This window comes from Nicotiana sylvestris, chromosome 12, assembly GCF_000393655.2.
Source record: "Nicotiana sylvestris chromosome 12, ASM39365v2, whole genome shotgun sequence".
In the NCBI taxonomy this organism is placed as follows: Eukaryota; Viridiplantae; Streptophyta; class Magnoliopsida; order Solanales; family Solanaceae; genus Nicotiana; species Nicotiana sylvestris.
Window position 1 is genome coordinate 85,746,418 of NC_091068.1, and position 16,687 is coordinate 85,763,104.

General features: G+C 42.5%; 1 protein-coding gene across 10 annotated transcripts in view; it reads right to left on the reverse strand.

Moving 5' to 3' along the window:
* Nucleotides 1-3,298: 3,298 nt before the first annotated feature.
* LOC104222128 (uncharacterized) overlaps nt 3,299-16,687 on the reverse strand; it is a 43,190-nt gene continuing 29,801 nt past the window's right edge. For all 10 annotated transcript variants that reach the window (XM_070163171.1, XM_070163169.1, XM_070163168.1 and 7 more), the window contains 4 exons: nt 15,813-15,972; nt 14,788-14,828; nt 4,326-4,468; nt 3,299-3,680 (listed from right to left, as the gene is read on the reverse strand). In XM_070163171.1, coding sequence (XP_070019272.1) covers nt 3,417-3,680; nt 4,326-4,468; nt 14,788-14,828; nt 15,813-15,972 — 608 coding nt within the window. In that variant the 3' untranslated portion in view covers nt 3,299-3,416. The remainder of the gene's footprint in view (nt 3,681-4,325; nt 4,469-14,787; nt 14,829-15,812; nt 15,973-16,687) is intronic.

Genomic DNA, 16,687 nt, shown 5'->3' on the forward strand with positions numbered 1-16,687 from the left:
TCATACTATATACTAATAATTTAATAATATTTTACACTATACGATTAACATATTATAATATGCTACAGGCTATTTTTTCTAAGTTAATGTTATTACCTTTTAAGCAATTTGATTATATAAATATTTTTTACTCCATCAATATATAGAACATAAGTATACCCATTCTTTATTATATCTTTATATAGGATTTTGGGAATTTACATAACCAATCAATCGAAAACCAATTGTCGACAAATATATATAAACACAATATATGAGCCGAGTAATCTTCAATTATATATTATAAAAGAGGGCAATAGAAAAATGAGGTGACACCTCTCTTTGTCCAAGAAACTCACTTATCTTTTTTCTCCTTTTTTTGGCTTTTCTCTCATTTTTCCATTTTATTAAATTAATGTTTACGTTTAGAAATCCAAAAGTCACACTTTCCGTTCAACTCAATGTAATTGTTCCAATCTATTCAATGCAATTCAACCGCTGCAATTAATTAGGAATGTGAAAATTAATTTTCTAATTTTAGGAGGCGTACATAAAACTCTCTTCATTAAGGTGGTGACTTTTCAATTACGTAACCACCAAATATTTATTTTGCAGGCACTAAATTGCATTATTCCTTATCGAATAATATGAAAAGTAGCAACAGTAAAAATGTATAATTTTGTAGCAATGTTGTCCTGTTTGAGTCAATCACATTTTGATCTCCAATGATCGACAGCCCCAACTATTTTACTTTCGTTCAATGATCTAATCAAGTCCAACAAGAAGAACAATATATTTTAGGTGTTTTATATTAAGGTGTTTTTGAGGTTCTGATAATTACAAATGAATAAATTCACATGGGAGGAGAAGATTTCGATCAAAAAGTCATGGCCTATTTCTGAAATTTTTCTTTCTTTTACTTTTTTCTTATATCTTTGATCTGATGTACTCAACATAAACAATTATTTCATTTAATCTTATTTTGGCAGAAACTTCTTGTGCTTAAATTAATGCATTGAGTTTGAATAGTGAGGCATATAGTTGGTTGTCTTATGCAAAGATTAATTTCAACAAAAGCTCATGCTCCAACAAAAAATTGCCGGACTTTTTACAATACTTGTTGGAGGTAGCCCGGGCTGTGCCCGGGCCTAAGAACCTTATTAATTTTATTTAGGCGTAATAGCTTCCTGGCCACATAAACTTGTAAGGCTTTTGAAAGCCGATACACAAACTTAGGACTTTCCCATTTGAACACTCAAACTCGTGAAACCCTTAACTAATAAACACATTTGACCCTTGACCCTACGCGTGTGTATTACACATTCACAGACGTGTCCATCCAGTCAGCAAATGACCAATGGGATTGTTACACGTCAAGGGCGCGAAAACAAACCCAATAGATGTGCTGGAATAAATTTATTAATTTCTAATTTTTCTCCTATTTCCCTTATTTTCTTCTTCACCATAGCTATGCAACTTTTACCTAACTCAAGGTACCAAAATTACCCAGCAAACCAAATTAACCAAGAAGAGGGCCACAAATAATTTACACGGTACTACAACAGAAAAAATCAAACACAAACGAACAACAACGGATACTTAGAATTGTTCAAGTGAATTAAAGAAAATGAGTAAAAATATGAATAATATATGATCAACAGAAATCTGGAAATTGTACCACGAACCGGAAAAAAAACAACTCGCTGGCGATCTCGAACGTCCTCAACACTCAAACCGAACAACCACAAAAATATCTTTGTCCCTTTGTTTTTTTGCTCACTTCCCCATCTCCTTTTCTCTCATTCTCACCCCCCAGATCTGTTTCTCTGTCCCTTGAGTGTATGTGTGTTTATCTTGCAGCCGTTTCTAGTGGTAGGCAGCTAGCTTTTAGATTGAGAACAAGAAAAGCTCAAAATCCGAAGAGGGGGGAGCGCTGTTAGGCGTAGAAGGGGAGAAAGGATTGGTTGGGTTCGTTTGGTCATTGCTGTGGGTTATGGGTGAAGCCTTATTTCTAGTCGTTGGGGATAGTGCGAAGATACAAGGGTGGTGTGTAGAAGACGGGATCTAGGGGGTGTTTCTATTATGGAAATCGGCAGATGGGATTTCTTCTTCTTTTTTGGTTTTCCTTATAGTTTTTGTTTATTTTTTTGATTTTACAATCTTTTTAATGAATAGTAACAGATACACACGCCATTTGAATATGACTTATATGCACTATGTCCACGTCAGATAAGCTACCGCCGCATAAGCATAGTCAATGGTCAAAGGTATTTATTAGTTATAGGTTTCACAAGTTTAAGTGTTTAAATGGGAAAAACTAAAGTTTGTGTATCGGCTTTCAAAAGCCCTATAAGTTTAAGTGGCCAGGAAGCCATTTCGCCTTTTATTTAACATAAAAAAAAACTTTTGTTTACAAATCATGAAACAAAGCTGGAAGAAATCTATACAATTTGATTCAAAATGTTTCAAAACCAAGAGTACAAAGTGCTACAATTCTACCAGTTCCCTAATACTTGTGTTCTTAGGAAGTAGAATGTTTTTGCCTTATGGCAGAGACAACAAGCTAATCTGAAAAATACACAAGTAAAAAATATCTTAGCACATGTGTGTAATACAAATTAGCAGAATGGAAAAAGTAGAACCACCAGGCAACATTCTGATATATTAACTGTATTTCAGAAGTACCTATTTCAACTTCTAGGAACAATGGATTTATTGTTAGTAGATGAATGTCATAAAAGAGAGAAATACATTGTAGCACAAAAATGAGAAAACAGGATAGTGAGCAAATATCATTTACGAAAGAACTTTAGATGAACTCTAGAGTTTCGGAACATCTATCAAACACTTGAAATTCGAGAGTTTTCTACCTTGTACGTGATAAGCACCTCTGTAAAGTTTTTGCATCTCCTCTATGATTATTTGAAGCAGTTGATTCAAGAAGCTGCATGGAGTAGTTTACAGCTGAAGTATTAATTTTCTGAGCAATTATGTTTGCTACTTTATTTGTTGCAAAAGTATAACTGTAAGTCCAAAACTGGTTTGGCCCTTGATTATGACAGAAAGCAACAAGCAGTATACTGATCCCAACAGTGGATAGTGGTGGAAACATGAGCAAGAGAAAGGAGGTTTTCATTGACAAGCATCTAAACTAAAATTCGTATAACATGCTACAAAATGGTGCACTTGTGCAGTTTATCTTGTCCAAGCCTCTTATAGTCGCCCAGTTATCTGCATTCTATGTGCAAGAAAGTTCTTACATTGTCCTCTCAACTGGAAAAGAAATTGTTTATCTGATTCGCGTTCTTGTATACCCTTATCGGAACCTTATTCACAAAAAATTTGCATTCAAAAGAGTATTGATCGTCATTAACTATATCTTAATCTAAAATATGTTGTGCTTACATAAATTTGTTCAACTTGAAACTTTTTTGAAATTATAGTACACAATGGAAGTCCAGAGTAGGGTCAAACCAGAGAAGATGCCTCATCTTACATTCATCACTGCCATTATTGTACACAATGGTCTGAATAAGATAAGGATGTGTTGTTCTATTTCCGAAGAGATTTTGAGAAGTCTTGAAATGAGTAACATGACACATTTTATTGAAGTTGTTTATCACCAATGAGAGGGCACCAACATGACAGTAGCCAATTCCACACAGAAACTTCAGTTGAAGAGCACGGTGTTTACACAGTCCCTACCAACATAAGAGCAAAAGCAAAAAAATATGCGACTTTTAGAAAGAATGGAGATATTGACAGATTTCATTTAGATTACATTATAACAATCTTATTTGCTAATGTCATCAAGTTGGTGTTGTGGGATTTTTTATCCGTAAGCATATATATTTCGAACAATTTATACACTTTCATCATCACATAAGTTGGAACATCAATTCAAATGCACTGTATCACCTAATCAAAGGTTCCTATAAATTATTTTACCATTTCCCTTCTGCAATTTTTATCTTTCTTCATATTTTTTATTTTTATTTTTTCTCCTCCAAGATTTTAATATATAGTAGGTCAATGTAATTTCTTGCTAATTTTTAGTTAAAAAATTTAAGGAATGTCTAAATGCTTCACCTCAAATTTGATTATTGTACTTGTACCCCACTGCAGGGAAAAAGCTTAATTCATTGAATAATTTTGTCAGACACCTAAGGGTAGAGGCTAAAACAGAAACACAGAAGCTACACACACAGAAGGAGAAGAGCAAGGAGGCAATGGAAATATTACAATATAAACTGATGTCACCCCGAAGCTGATCAAACACAAATTTGTTGTAACAAGAAACTCGAAGAACAGAGTGAAACTAAACAGAAAGATAAATAGAGTGTGACCTGAATAATCGTACGGGAAAGAGAAGTGAAATCGGATATTGCCCACCATTTACCCAAAAGCGAAAATACCAGATGGCCTTTATAGGGAGTGTGAGTCAGCAGACCGAGTAGGAGCAATTTGACAAACCTGATCAACAAAGATGCTGCAGAAAAAGTATATGACTATCTAGATTAATAACATTATTGTTCTAACTATTAAAAATATTAATGTGACAAAGTTGAACAAAGGACCATAATATTTATTTTTCTTTCTGTTTTTTCGATTAGATCACATTTCACATCAGCTTTCATGGCTTTAAGTCATAGATTTTTTAATCAGAAACTTTGATGTAGTGTTGTATGCAATGAAATCAGAGGACTTAATTTCACGCTATCAAGTCATTTCGGAAGAATGCCTCGAGACTCCGAGGACGTGGAACTACGACCGAGTCCCCTCTCTCGGGGCTCGTCGAGGCCCGACTCGTAGAAGACGGAGGTCGAGGCCAGAACAGAAGGGGAAGCTCCCAAGTTACACGGCTAAGTTTGACAGAGCCGGCCTATCCAGCGCCTATGCCGAAGCATCGCGTCTAGCCGTCCCATCTCCATACTTTGCAATTAATGCATGTTGTACTATAGTCGGGTTCCCCTCCTATATAAAGGGAACCCTTGCTACTTTGTAAGGGGCTGATGTTACTCCAACTATTTCTCCACAAAGATCAATTATCTCTCTCTCTCTCTCTCTCTCTTCTCTCTAACTCGCTTGCTCTCACTAGATTGAAGCTACTTTAGCATTTATCAATCTTTCACTTGTTCTTCATTTATTGCTTGGTATTGGCTGTATAGAGCCTTGCTTGATCATATTCTAATTGTTGTACCATTCTCGATTACCCCTGATAGCTCAAAATCGAGCCCAGATATCGACCTCGAGGTCCTCCATCGACCAGTCCGAAGCCAGGGCAGTAAGCCCCTCGGTTTGATTACTGCCTCATTTTAGCTCGCATTTCATCGTTAAACTTCATATTCCTGGCATCATCTGCTCTAACAACTAGCATAAAAATAGATCACGTATTTTTAGAATCTCATTTACAAATTTAATTGTTGTTACCATTTTCACTGTAAACACTTTGGCACCCACCGTGGGGCTAAAAATAATAGTGATTATTTTCTTGCTGGTTCCATCACAAAAACGCAAGTTATATTTCACACTTTTTATTATCCAAGATCTCTTGATTTCAGGTCAAAATGTTTGGCTCAGTGAACCGAATCGAGAACGACAACCTCGAAAACTATGGGGAAAACGGCGTGGTTGTTCCAGCTACCAGAATGCAACCACAAAATCCCAATGACACGCTCGGACCAATTCCAGCAGACAAGGACTCACAAGACGTATGACCAGTCGACGAAACCTCACACACCGACGGGAGCGTACGGCACATCGACCGACAGGAAGCCTAAAGAACCTCAGCCCGAGAAGAACAGGAAGTTAGTCTTCATGTTATTTTTGAAATATTGCAGGCACAACAGTTGGCCATCGCTTAGTTACAAAGCCATCCGAAGACTCCCAGCACGGCAGTACCAGAAACAGCTCCCCCGCCGAGCAAGAACCCGAGGAATCAAGCAGTAACGGGTCGGTATCCCTATAGACCCTACCATTGCAAAGGTACTTGGGGATCTCTCCAAAAGGATTGAATCAGGTTTGTGGAAGTTCGTGTGATGGCCGTTCCTCGAGGAAGTGGCCCCGAAACCCATTTCAAAGAAGTCCGGAATGCTAGAGCTCCCTGAGTACAACGAAACCTCAGATCCGAACAAACACATCGCCGCCTACACGTGCACGTGAAAAGGCAAACGGGATGACGAGTTCAATCCCATATTATTGAAGAAGTTCGGGGAAACATTCTCGAAAGGGACTGTGATATGGCGTCATAACCTAGCGCCCGACTTCATAAACTCACCTACCGTACTGGCAAACTCCTTCATAAAGGCATACGACGGCGCCATCGAAATGACGACGAGAAAGCCCGACGCATCTAGGGCCGAGCAAAGGGAGAATAAAATGCTACGGGAATTCGCACCTCAATTCCCAATGGAACGAACAGGATTACCCCCGGTCTCGGATGACTGGGCAATACAGGCCTTCACTCGAAGCCTAAACAAACCGAGCCCAACGATTTCAGGGCAGTACAAACAAAGCTTGATCAGGTACCCATTCAACACCTGGTCGGATACCCATACCCGGTATCAGTCGCAAACCAGAGTTATGGATGACCGCCCGGGAGCCCCCTCAGGATCAACTTACCTAAAAGGCTCCTGGCAAAGAAACCAATGCCAAACAGAGCGAGGTACCGCCCGTGCGCCGCAAACAGGAGGAACGTCTCGAGATGCAATCTACCTCTCACCGATCGAAGAATGGCCCGAGGGCTAAATCCTCGAGGGATAGTTACCAAAACCAAATTCGATGAGGGCACATGGCCGGCAAGAGCATCTCGTCCACCAGAGTACAATTTCCACATCGCTATACCAAGCATCATGCTTGCCGTAGGCGAAGCCGGTGACGTCAAATGGCTCTGACCAATTCGGTGGAATTCCTCGCAAAGGCGTCGCAGCCTAGCACGAGAAATACATATCAAGTGTGGCGGCGGGGTCGAAGGTAGCCACCATCTCCGAAGGAAAGACGCCAAGCCGCTCAGCAAAAATTACCGCCAAGAACTGACGAGCGACCGAATTCAAGTTCAGTCCCTAGTACGGAATGCAGCCAAGAGTAACGAAGCAAGCGTGCCACAGCGCATCACCGCAATGATGGAGGACTGATGACCTTTTCCAAGAACTTGTAAAAAGGAGAGCAAAATTTCTCGCCACCAGAGAAAGGCAGATCTGGGGATATACCCCGAGGATGCCCTTACATTCAGCAAAGAGGGTACCGAGACCTCGTCTCGACCTCGCAATGACGTATTGGTAACCTCCTTCCTCACTCGGTCCATTTTAAATAAAACATGTGCACATGAGTACAGGTGGCAAGATCAGCATTGGCGGGCCAAGGATGACGGTATGACTCGGACCACCGGGTCAAAACACAACCACCTCCTAAATCTTTGACAAATTCCAAACGGCGATCGCTACGGCGAGGAGAAAGACCGTTTTCTCAGTACGGCATGACTGGCCTAGGCCAGAACACCGAGTTCCATATCGTCGAAATAGGCGCAAGGCACGAACGCCTTATCCAGATGATCGCGGGCGCATCACCTAAGGACGGGTCCGCCCCCACTTCGCCAAAAGGACAAAATCCTACACAATGGATAGAATTAAAACCGTCAGCAGGAAGCAATATGCGACAAGGGGAAATCCCGCGTCACATGACGCATCGCTGGTATCAACATCTCCACCCTCGAAAGAGTGAGAAGGTAAGCGAACCACATTATCGGCCAAGCCCGATTAAACACATCGGAGGGCTGTACTAGAATCCACTCCCCAAAACAGCGGGAATATACCAAACCTCGAAACATCACCTACACATCCCGCGGTAAAGGAAAACTACCTCCCTTCTTCGTTATTTTTCACTAACATGTATGCAGACACCGGGTTAGGGCGTTCGGAGGATCTAACTCTACCCAGAGCCCTCGAGGCCCTAACAGGAGCCACCGCACTCTTTCCCCTCAGCTGGACTTCCGCCCCAAAGAGGGTTTCGCCAGTAAGGCACTTAGCAGAGCAACGTACCCCTAGGGAGGATCCAACATGATCACAGGCCTTCTTTTGCAATCAAACGATGAAGGGCACCCCCCCCCTTTCTGGAGGCGCCATCTGCTCAGAAGGACCGAGGAACGGCTGACTGAGCGTCAATAAGGAATCATGTACCGGACCAAATGGTTCCGAAAGCTGCGCTCGCATGGGCTGAGCTCACAACAACGAAACGGTATGTATTTACGCCAAGCAATAAAAGGATATCTTTCAGCATCTCATACTCCAAAGAAGGAAATTTCAGTATACTATCGGCAGGGACCTCCCCGCCAAATGCGTCTCGAAATACTTGGATACTTAGTGTCAATAATTTGGCACTCGCACGACCTCAGGGTCGGAACTCCAGGCTCATAAAGCCTCGTCAAGGTAACTCCGAGCTCACGAGTAACGGCCTTCGAGTCGAAGCAAACTCGATGACTCAGAGACTATCTCTAATCGCCGAACACTGGGAAACCTGAAGCTGTAAGACCCCGAGCGGGCAGACTCGGTGTACCCAGATCTATTCTATATGGCAACACAAACTGTAAGACCTCAGCAGGCATGGGAAACTGTAAGACCTCAACAGGCATGACAAACTGTAAGACCTCAACAGACATGACAAACTGTAAGACCTCAACAAGCATGAAAATTTGGCAAAACCTTTCAACAGGCATAAAACTCAAAATCTGGAAGTTTAGGTTATACGTCGCATTTGTAAGAATCCTGAAAGGGCATACCCTCGGTATAGACGCCTAAACTATCATTCGGGATCAAAAATGGCTCTGGCCAAACACATATGACTATGGTTAAAATGGCTACTCCAGCCAAATTAACGTGACTCGAGGACGCCCGACTGTCGCTAACAAAATTGCAGGCCATTACTTCGAATATACTTCGAAAAGAACCGGTTAAAATAGGCTTCCCTCAACTGGCAAACAAGCTTCGACCATGTCAGCTCCAAATCACAAGGCTTCGAGCTACTCGGCTTACGAGATAAGAACCTTATGAGGTGCTCGAATATCGCCGCTAACGACTTGAAATTGAGGTTCTTCTAGAACCGACGACGGGTTAGGCAAAATTATTTAAAAAAAAAACTTAACGAGAGGAAAACAAAGCCTACAAAAAGACCACGGGCAAAAACATAAGAGCCATTGTCGCCAGCCAAATGAGCCTCCGGGCCGCACACTAAAAGGTCTCAATGAACAAACAGTGTAAGAGCTCGCCAACTCGAAAAATTGAAAACTTGAGGATTAAAATGAGCTCGAGTCATAACCCAATACGGAGACCGGATCCAAAATAGTTAACTACAATATGCCTAAGGGCGCGGCATAAATGCCATTGTTTCCAACCAAACAAGCCTCCGGGCCACACTTGAAAGGTCACTTCGACCCGAAGCACAAAAGTTATTGCCATCCGCCCATGCGGGCGCGAAAGAACTTGAGGGTCAATGAAAGCTCGAGTCGCAACGCGACTCGTAGAATGAACCCAAAATAGTTGAGACAGAAAATGCCCAAGGGCAAGAAATAAGAACAATTACTATCCGCCCACACAGGCACAGAAGATTAAAAGTCAAGCAAGCTCGAGTCAAGGCCTGACTCGGAGACTAAGCCTAAACAGCTGGGCAAAACGCGGAGACCCCAACGCCTACTCACATCAAAAGTCTCACTTAAAAGCCTCCAAGACTATCTAGTAAGCTCTGGATCCACAAGGCTCCCACCAAACATAAAAACCAGCTTGCCTGGTCGAAAGCAATGAAGAAAGAGATACAAAAAGGATAACACTTCAAGTTTTCTCATATTTTACATACGCAAAAGGTGCTCTCTCCATCTACAAACATGCTCTGCAAATATCAAGTACAATATGGAAAAGTGGCAAAATCTACGCTCCAAAAGGCTATGGCCTACCATCCCCAGATTTGCTCTCCATGACGTCGGCAAGAAGGGACCAAGCGTCGCGCTCGTCCGCCCTTACTCGAGCCAACTCCTCCGAGAGAACGAAGTCCCTAGCGCTGATCTCCTCGAGTGCCTCTCTTCAGGATCTGCAACGAACATATTCCTCGATCCTCTTCTCACGGTCGAGGGCCTGCTTCAACTCGACTTGGGCATCAGCAGTGTCCTTCACACGAATAGCCATCTCCTGATCAGCCTTGGTTCAGCTTAATGCTGCTTCAGCCTGGGCATCAATTATCTCAGCCTTGATCTTCGAGAGATCGGACTCGATATTCCCAATCATATCCACTTGAACTATAGCGGTGTCACGAGCCAAGTGGAGTTACGCCTCGAAGGCAGGAACCTTGGCCAAGGCACCTTTCTCCTCCAAAGCTTGAACCTGCACCTGAGCCCTTAGTTCACCGTAAGCATTCTTGACGCGGTCAGTGTCTCCCTTAAAGTACTCCAAGGCCTCCATCTTTTTCTGCAGCTAAGATAGGAAAAAAGGGGTAACCTTAAGGGTTGAAAAGAGCGAAGCGCATACTATAAAAGGTTACCTGCTTCGTCAAAAAGCTCTCGTAATTCGAGCTCCGGTACGCCTCATATCGCCAATGCAACAACTCAACCTCCTTCTCCTCGCTAAGGAGCCTGAGGGACTCACCCTCATCCAGAGCTTTCCGAATCCTGGCCACTTGACAGAGCAACTCAGACCTGAGCCTATCAAAGGTCTGCAAAAGGAAAACTCAATAAAGAAAGGAGGATGCGAAATACAGAAGAACTGTGCCAAAACTCACCATGAAGTGAAGCCGACAGACTTCCTCGAAGGTAGAGCACACTCCTGTTGATCCTGCCTCTTCGGTCTTAGGAGAACCGACCTCGGGCAAAGCATATTCACTCAGAGGAACCACCGTCCGGGAATCAAACGCCCTGAGAACAATAGGCTCGAATGATGTCCTCTCCTTGAAGACACAAGCCCGTTTAGCTCCACTAAAAGCTCCATCGCACTGCTGATACGGATCCCATTTGTCTCCATCACCCCTCAGATCGGAGGCCGACGATTCCTTCCCCTTTCCGAAAGAACACATCCTCACCCTTAGGAACCGCCCGATACCTGCAACGGCAAAGCCAGTGCAAAGGAAAAAGGAAAGTGTCATCTCAAATGTACGAAGACCAAGGTAAAGGCATCGTACGCGTATACCTCGGTGTTTCTCTTCCCATCTGCTACAGGACACAGCTTGCCACCTATGCTCGTCACAGGTCAAATGGGTCACCAACCTCTGGACCCAGCCGGGCAGATCAAGAACTTCGCCCGACATCCATGAAGTTGCTACAAAGGGGGAAAACATGATTACTCAACTGACTTTCGCTATAAGCAAAATCTGAGAAAGCGCCAGACATTCCGCTCACGAGCGTAATTCCAACCCTCGGTAAACGGCATAAGCTCTACGGGGATAATGTCAGCCGTCCGGACCCGAACGAATCGACTGGCCCACTTTTGGTCCTCACTTTCTTCATCATCGACAACAAAAGGCATTGCCGAATGACACCGCAAGGTTAACAGGCCTCAGTGGTGAAAGGGTCGGTACAACCTGACAAGGTGGCTGAGCATGAATTCAAGCCCAGCCTTCTCCGCAAAGAACCTCATCATCAGCACCACTCGCCAAAATGATGGATGTATCTGCGCTAAAGTAACCTAATACTTCAAGCAGAAATCACGCACAACCCTGTCGAGGGGGCCAAATGCAAAGGGATATAGGTATACGCTCAAGAATCCATCAGCAGAGTCCGTAATGCTCTCACCTGGGGAAAGCGCCCACATCATCACCCCCTCGCTCCATCTGCAGTATTTCCTCACCATCTCCAGATGTTCCTCTCTAATCAAAGACACAGACTTCATAGTGAACTCCCACGGATCCTGAATGTTGTGCGTGGAACTCTCCCCTCCTTGCCGGGCCGGCCCCGTAGTAGTTGCCATGGCCATTGTAGAATCGACAGACTAAGGCAAAGACGTGCTCCAATGTTTTTTGCACTTGAAGAGACGAAGAACCCAATGCCAAGGCAGAGGGATAGCTATCCAGAATAATGATATCTCTCAAAGAAACAAAGGCCACCCCATATATATGTAGGAAACAACGACGATTTTCCTGTCCAAAGTAAGCCCTGGAGGCTAACGGCCTTGATGCAGATCCCAGAGTGGTACCCAACCCCAGAGGCATCCATCGACAAGAAGTTAGGCCTCAAAGAGTCAACTGCATTGTCTCTAGTCTCGAGGTAGTGCCCGACCTTGAGGATCTCCGCCGAAAGAGAAGTAAGGCTTTGAGAAGCCTTCAACGCCATCATTTAACTCGAGGTGGTACCTGATCTCATGATTTCCCTTTCTCAAAAAGAAAAATAAGCGCGCGAAGCTCCGATTGTGAAAGCTCTAGGAGAGCTCGAGGCATCGCCTGAGCATAAGGCAGCCCCTCAACAGAAGTCTATCCACTATGCTTTAAAAAGCTATCTGCATCAGATTCAAAGCAGGCCCCCAACTTGAAGGTCCCGACAGCCCGAGCCTATCAGATCAATTCAGGCTTGGTCCGAGGTATAACAATGGGCTCGAATAAGAGCCATATCAATCGGCGGAGGATCGGAAAGAACGCTCACGTCCGAATTAGATATCAGCGGTCAACAACAAAGGAAAACATTCAAAAGCCTTGAAGGGCACGAAAGCATACAACAATAGGGCGAAGGTTGAAAACAGAAATCAAGAAAGTTTCTTCGTATTCATATATTTCCATGTATAATAGCCCTCGAGGGGTCCTTACATACAATTACAAAAGCCTACAAAGGATCTCTACACAGTAGCGTAGGAATGGAAGGATGTACATGTGATAAAACCCGAGAGCCCGGTCCATCCTCGAAGGTCCATCTCCGGTATCAGCATCCCCGAGCGTCGCCCCCTCGAGTACACATCCTCGAGGGCGACTCCTTCGACCGCCGCCTCCTCTAGGTTCCTAGCTCAATCCCCCCGGGGGTCCCCTCCGAGGGAAAAGATGAAAAAGAGGAAAAGCAGGGGATGCAGAGGAGGCAGAGAAAAGAGACATGACCCACCAAAGCCAAAGGTTGAAGATTCGGCGGGTCCCAGCCTCAACGACCAATAGTGCCATTTTATCCTTTGGGAAAGGAAAAACCCAAGGGATGAAGTGCCACACCAGGCCTAAGTAGAAGAGTGAGCATCGGTGCATAGTCCGAATGACTGTTTATAGAAAGGGAGAACCGACTCCCCGTCCGTCATCGTCTCGGCCCAACAACAATAGCAACGGCGAACACAACAACGGGACAGCACGGTCATGCGACAAATGGAAGCCTTGGAAAGAAGCCATAGCACAACCTACGGGAGCTCTGCCAAACGGCCTTGAGGCCATGAGCCCCAAGCATAATGTTCAAAAATAGAAGGAGATGATAAGAATAAATGGGCAACTGAACCAACGAAGATACTGGGATAGGAAAAACAACGCCAAGGCACTCCCATTTATAGCGAGTAACGACATGGTCATCGAGGCTTTGGAAGATTGACCAACAGGCGCAACTACTGCGTTCTTGAGAAACCGAATCGACGGTGGTACATTCACCTTGAACGGGAATCGCCAGTGCTTTGAATGATGTCAAAATGCAAAAGTCCATGGGACACCCTGGTTGCCACAAAAGCTCGTGCCACAGGTTGCATCATTGGTGTGACATCATCGTAAGAAGCTCGAGGAGTCAGGTGTCAGAATCATCTCCCATCGCTTCGTTCTAGGAAACACGGAGACTATCTGTATGCGGCAAAATTAGAGGACTTAATTTCTCGCTATCAAGTCATTTCGGAAGAATGTCTCGAGACCTTGAGGATATGGAGCCACGACCGAGTCCCCTCCCTCGGGGCTCGTTGAGGCCCGACTCAAATAAGACGGAGGTCGAGGCCAGAACAGAAGGGGAAGCTCTCAAGGTACACGGCTAAGTCTGACAGAGCCGGCCTATCCAACGCCTATGCCGAAGCGTCGTGTCTAGCTGTCCCATCTCCATACTTTACAATTAATGCATATTGTACTATAGCCAGGTTCCCCTTCTATATAAAGGGAACCCTTGCTACTTTGTAAGGGGCTGATATTTCTCCAACTATTTCTCCACAAAGATCAATAATATCTCTCTCTCTCTCTTTTCTCTCTAGCTCGCTCGCTCTCACTATCTCGAAGCCACTTTAGCATTTATCAATCTTTCACTTGTTCTTCATTTATTACTTGGTATTGGCCATATAGAGCCTTGCTTGATCATATTCTAATTGTTGCCCCATTCCCTATTACCCCCGATAGCTCGAAATCGAGCCTAGATATCGACCTCAAGGTCCTCCATCGACCAGTCCGAATCCAGGGCAGTAAGCCCCTCGATTTGATTACTGCCTCGTTTTAGCTCGCATTTCATTGTTAAACTTCATATTCCTAGCATCATCTACTCTAACGACTAGCATAAAAATAGATCACGAATTTTTAGAATCTCATTTACAAATTTAATTATTGTTACCATTTTCACGGTAAACAAGTGTATAATCTCACAAGATCAGCAGATACGAACCTTAGGTGAACTTGTTTGCATTCTTTTATGCCTTTTTATCAACCAAACCTAGTGTTGGATTGATCACTGCAGTCACTTATCGGACTCAAGTCCGTTCTCTTTTGGGAACCTTCTCCGCAGAAGACTCTTATATCTTTCACTTGATTATTTAATTCATAGATACCCTCTTAGTAGATCTAAATTATGGTGAAAAGAACAAACACCTAGTCAAACACTATATCATCTTGTGAGAAATCATGAGAATATACTCTTACATGTGAACTGAGTAGCACTTGATGTACTCCTTGTGTTTGTCCTGTATAAAAAATTGAAATTAAGGTGAGTAGCATGTACCGACATGTTCAGTTTATGCACAATCAGAGAGTCATATCCTCGCATTCAAACCTATAACTAAGTTCTATCCCGGCATCTATGTGAAAGTCAAGATATTATATGTATTTATTGTTTATCTTTCCCATTTGAATAACTTCACCTCATCCCCAACTAACCAATTCTGAATGTAGTATAATTTGTTTCCTCCAGAACTATGAATTTGAAAGCTTACATCACAACATAAGGTCATGAGTCCTTAAGAGTTCTTTCATAACAAATCCAGTGTAATCCCACAAAGTTGAAATTACTATTATACAAAATAGCAAAGAAATCTCTAATGACGACTTTGTATGGAAAGATATGCAAACACAAAAGATTCACAGGTCAAAAAGTAATCTATTGTTCTGATCATTCCATTACTTACTGTTTATCTACGGTTTCATCTTCTCTCTTGGAGTAGAAGGAGATAACAATATGGCGGTATCTTACTCATAATTTATCACTTTAATGTTCTATTTTCTTTTTTTTCAGAATCCGAACATTATTTGCTGAACAGCTGAATCGTAAATTGCAAGTACAATAGCTTTGAAAGCTCAAATGAGACTAACTTGATAGTTAAGTGTACATTACGTGGGTTGAGTTGTATCACAATGTAAGCATAATTTTTTCATTAGCATCACGAAGGAAGATCAGCATACTTGCAAGCAAATTTGTCAGATTGGGAAGACTTTGCTGATAGGACGCGTCTCGAATGGCACTGATCTTATATGATCTAGTAATAGTATGATGGAATAAAGGAATAATAGCACCTTCAAATTTAGCATCACGCCTGCCATTGATGGTTGTGGGACTAAAGGCTTTCTAGATAATGCTTTCACAGCAAAATATAATAAACGAGAAATCAAAAGCTCCAAGATTGTATTGAGGAACCCAAGAAAATCTTTATGGTGGCCTGTAAGAAACTTACCAGATATTGGTAGGTATGAACAAGGAAATTCCAGAAGCCAAAAGCATATCTTCCTGAAGAAGTTCATCTAAGCACATAAGGATGATAGCAGCAAAGAAGAGTTGAAGGATAATTAGGATAGCATTTCCAACACCCAATTGGCTAACAATGCCATACATCCCTGACAGAACATAAGTAAGTGCCTCACCAATAACAACCACGATATCCAACAACTTTTGAGCACCATTATTGCGTAAGATAAATATGTCGAGAGAGTACATCAGAGAGCTTCATTGAACAGAACAGCTAATATAAACATTATAAAATCAAGTTAGCTTAATAATAGGAACGAAATTTGTTGAATAAAATGAGTAATAAGTACAAAAAAGACGCATCCCTTTCTTTGGGGGTGGAGCGAGTGAAGTAGATTTAGATACAAGCGTCAGATAAAGACAGAAATGTTAGTATATGTTCAAGAGTGAGAACATTCAAAGCATGAAATTTTTCTTGCAAATCCATATAACAGAACTCATATAGGCTTTGGAAACTGATTTGAGCATAATAAACGTTATAGATCATACCATCCTCAAAAAGTTAAGATACAACTAACAAAATGAACTGATGCAAAATACATATAGTTGTTAAAAGAGTAAACAAACAAAACAAAACAAATAATAATATTTAAAACATATTAACTTACAGGAGTGGTCGATCCTCGCGAAACACATCGACTAAAAAAATATTCATATGGTGATAATGTAGTAGTTAGAACATCATATAATTGTGAAGATTTCACAGCTGATGTCATAGTTATTTACTATAAATAGAGGAGACTGAGATTCTTGCTAATATTGCTGTCAAATTTGAGGTATACATAGTTAATTGTAGCTATTGAC